The 4,383-nt window shown below is 31.4% G+C and overlaps 1 protein-coding gene across 1 annotated transcript; it reads left to right on the top strand.

Annotated features, from left to right (window-relative positions):
* Positions 1-441: 441 nt before the first annotated feature.
* On the top strand, positions 442-1,467 carry LOC128997489 (uncharacterized). Its single transcript, XM_054423128.1, has one exon. The coding sequence runs from the start codon at positions 442-444 to the stop codon at positions 1,465-1,467; it is 1,026 nt and encodes a 341-aa protein (XP_054279103.1).
* Positions 1,468-4,383: the final 2,916 nt, after the last annotated feature.

Here is a 4,383-nt window from a genome sequence, read left to right as displayed (position 1 = left end):
AAAATAAGTTCTTCATAGTTAGTATAGGTTGACGTGAAAACATTTTATGGAAGAAAGTAAAATATTTTACAACTCAATCAATTTCAACAAATCTAGGAAGTGCACTAACTTGGACGCATTATTATAATCATTTAAAATCCTAACATTTACCAACTGAAGCTCATTGGGTTTCAGGAGGGATCGGATTATAAGGGTTCAGGTATTTGAAAAATCGATATTTGTTGTTATTATTTCGTAATTGATTACATTTTTTAGTGTGCAACTAAAAATAGCTTTGAATTAAATAGAATATTGGTAAACCTGTAAATGCAGTTAATAAATCATCTGTTTTGCTCGGTCAGCTGATGCAATTTTTATTGTTGCATACTTTGTTTACATTGAATTTCCAGTCCATTGTTATTGGCAGTGAATATCATGTACACTAACAGTGAATATGCAGATATGGTATTTATTTATGGATTTTGTGATGGAAATTCAAGATCATCCGTTCAAGAATACGCTAGAAGATTTCCCAATAGGCGTACGCCTAATAGGCAAGTATTTACAGATCTATTTAATCGACTAAGGGAGACAGGATGTGTTAGAAAAGTTGTCCCTGACGGTGTAGTTCAAACTCCTGTAGAGGTTGAAAATGACATCTTACACTCTGTTCAGCAAAGCCCAGGAACAAGCGTAAGAAAGCTTTCACGACAGCACCTGGTGTCTATTTCTAAAACCTGGAGAATTTTACATAATGAAGGATTATATCCTTATCACTTAAGAAAGGTTCAGGCGCTTCACGCTGGTGATACCCTAAGAAGGTCTCAGTTTTGTCGCTGGGTAGCAGGAAATCGTCACCAAATTAAGTTCATACTCTTTACTGATGAAGCTCAATTTACTCGGAATGGAATAAACAACTCAAAAAATGTCCACATATGGGCCGAAGACAATCCACATGCCACAGTGGAGACAAACTTTCAACAGAGGTTTTCGGTGAATGTTTGGTGCGGTCTTTTAAATGACAAACTTGTAGGACCTCACATCTTAGATGGTGCTCAAAACGGTGTAAGTTATCTACATTTCCTAAACAACACTTTGCCGGAACTGCTCGAAGATGTTGCCATCCAGTCAATGGCAAGGATGTTTTATCAACATGACGGTGCTCCCCCACACAGGAGTCGAGCTGTAGTTGAAACGCTGAGAAACCGTTTCGAGGAAAAACTTATTGCTCATCAAGGACCAGTGAATTGGCCCCCTAGGTCGCCCGACCTGACTCCGATGGATTACTTCCTATGGGGATACATGAAAACAGAAGTTTACAGAAGCAAGCCTCAAACAAGAGAAGAGCTGGTAGAGAAGATTCACACCGTAGCAGAAACAATAAAAAGTAATCCTATCATGATAAGAGCAGCTACATTATCTCTGGTTAAACGTGCTAGACTGTGTCTGTCTAAAAATGGAGGCCATTTTGAAAACCTCATCAGTTAAAAAAACTTTACTTCAAGCCTTCATAGTTTATATTGGCAAAAAAAGAATGATGTTTCCCTAGTTACTGTTTTTCTTCTTTAATTTGCAGTAATTTAAAGCTTATTAAAATTATTATGATACATTATTATATTAATATTAATTAAAAACATACCACAACATGTAAAACTTGGGTATACTAGGTTATAATTATTTAGTTCCAATTAAACTATGTCAAATAAAAAGTTTTAATTAAATATGTACTTAGAAATATGAGAGCTATTTTATTTTATTTTTCCTCATAATGTTAACATAGAAAAGTGAGTGAGTATGCTTTTTTTACACCATAAAAAATGAAAAGGATGGAGGATTTTAGGCCTTTATACGAACCTTCTCAACTAGGAAAACCAATATACGAATTTTTAGTGAGGTATGTTTATAAATAAGCTAAATATACATTTTTGTTTATTCCTTCAAATTAAATTAATATGTGTTACCTTACAATATTTTTGATTTTGATAAAGATAATCCCCATAAAAGGTATACACAAGTTGATATTTTATTGTTCTCCATTAAATTCTACAACTTTTGGTAAAGTTGCAAGCCAAGCGACTAAATGGTTTAAATATGAAGAGCTGTCAAAAATAAAAAAAATTTTTGGATCCTTATTTTTTCGGGAAAATTTGATTTTTTAACTCATTTTTCTCAGTGATACCCAACATGTGTGCACATAATATTTATGAAATATCTTTGTAATTTAATATTCTATCTAGCTATGCAAGTTTAATTAAAATATCTTGTAGATTTTTCAATATAGAGGTTAAAATGTTCAACAGATACACTGAAAACCTAAAAAAACACATTTCTACGTATAACTAGAAAACGAGTGAGTTTAGGACATATGCTTATAGGACTTTTTTTACCAGTTTTGACCCCAGGAATCATTTCCTGAAGTTTGTCAGGGTTCCCGTGAAACACCCTGTATAGATAGATAGATATTGTTTACTTTTGGGCCAGTAACATATTTCTTTTTCTGATTGATAACGTTTAAGCTACTGTTCTAGTATTTGTGGGTGGTATTTAAGAAAAAATGAACGTCTCTTATGCGAGAAAAACTGTATCCTCATAAACAACTCCTTCCACAAAAAGCCACATCATAATATTGATGAATAAGCAATACAATCATAACCAGTGTTTATATGCATCAAACACTTGCTTGCTTGTAAATCAGCTTATGGCTTATCAAACATATATATCTTGCTAACTGCAGACATTTGCAAGCACTAATTTATAGGAGCTTAAGGTTCTATAACACATCTAAGCTCTATGTTAGGTGCAAATCAATAAATTGGCAATTAACATTGTTACATTTCGTGTATCAGGCTATATAATTCAAATGTATGTGTTTTAGCTTTATATCAAACTAATAAATCAAACAAAATAACATTGACATGGACGAAATCAAAATATTGAGAAAAAAATGTAGTTTTAGGAAAGATTTATCACTCTCTATAAATAATGTAAAATTTATAGTGAAATAATGTTTTTTAGGTGCAGATACAAACATCATTATCTGAGATTAATTCAAGAACACCCTACGTGTTTTAGTGTGGCCAAAATAAAGATGAGTTATTCGTTAGATGAATATCTTAAGTATGTATAGTATTGTTAAGTCAAAGATAACGTACTTTAACGAAATAACATATATAGGCCTACAGAAAGCTTGTGTTACTTATACAGTATCATCAATTTAATGGAAAGCCAGCTTCATCTTTCACTCCAGCTCTCCTGACAAATAGTTTATCATACCACATGAGCGAGCTACTCTCCACTTATATCTTGGCCAAATTGTGTTTCGTTTATTTATATTAATACAAGAGCGGAATACAAAGATTTTTAATCTATCCCACATTAGTAACAATCAATTTAAAACTCTTAGTAGTTGGCCTAAAATAGTTTAAAAATAGCATTATATTTTGTAGAGATTATTATCACTGTCTTCAAACCAGACGTTACATAAATATTACATAACATAAATATTAAAAAGTAAATCGGTACCGGGCCTAGGTCTTACCGTGCCACCTACGGTAATAGCTACTTCCCTAAGGCTAGGGAAATGCGATAAAAATGGTAATATTCATATTTTTTTACCGGATGTAAAAAGAAATATATGGACATTTTTTACTTAATGTAGGCTATGTTAACATAACTAAATGAATACAGTACTACATTAAACTAGGCGTTCAAAATTTAGTAGCTCGTATAAAAAAGTTTAATAATGTTTGAATCATGATATGACTGATCGGCAGAATCTAGTACGAAGTATGATGTTATATGATTGACGGATCTGTAATAGCGTTCAAGTTTTTCATAAGATTGACGTTGGGAAATAACCAACTGTCACTTTGCAAGTTGTTTTCTGCTTCTCACAGAAAATATTACATTTTTATTCCAAATCAAAAAAGGGACACGAATTATTAGTTCCTGATGCATTTAAATTTATTTAATACAAAAATTGTATATACTTCATGTGAGAAATATTTTTTCACAAAACTTTTTTTCAAACTGTAAGGGATCCTTAAACAGAATGGAAATTGTATGAGTAGGCTCACTATTGAAAACTTCATTTTTCTTGGCCTACCTATTTCATAGTAATACTATGATAAGTACAGTATTAACAAGCATAACAAGTATATCTATAAAATAATTTTATTTTAAAATGTTCTTATTATTTTAATTTTTTATTTTTTTCTAAAAAGCAGTAATTAGCATCTAATAATTCTTCGTACAGTTTAAACAAACACAACATTATCCTACCCAATGGCTAAAGTTTTTTTTTTATTTTATAAGGCTAAATGCAAATTAAACGAAAGCTTTTACTAATAACATATTATGAAAGTTTTTCTGATAAAATTTTTCATTGTAAGTGTGCATAAGCTA

The sequence above is a fragment of the Macrosteles quadrilineatus genome, unplaced genomic scaffold, assembly GCF_028750875.1.
Source record: "Macrosteles quadrilineatus isolate MER2022 unplaced genomic scaffold, UCM_ALF_1.0 Scaffold_6__1_contigs__length_79288215, whole genome shotgun sequence".
In the NCBI taxonomy this organism is placed as follows: Eukaryota; Metazoa; Arthropoda; class Insecta; order Hemiptera; family Cicadellidae; genus Macrosteles; species Macrosteles quadrilineatus.
The sequence above is the reverse complement of the archived record's forward strand: the minus strand, read 5'-3'. Positions and strand labels throughout refer to the sequence as shown.

Bases quoted from the DNA above. Each gene is read 5' to 3' on its own strand.
- LOC128997489 (XM_054423128.1), top strand. From the start codon at position 442: ATGGTATTTATTTATGGATTTTGTGATGGAAATTCAAGATCATCCGTT.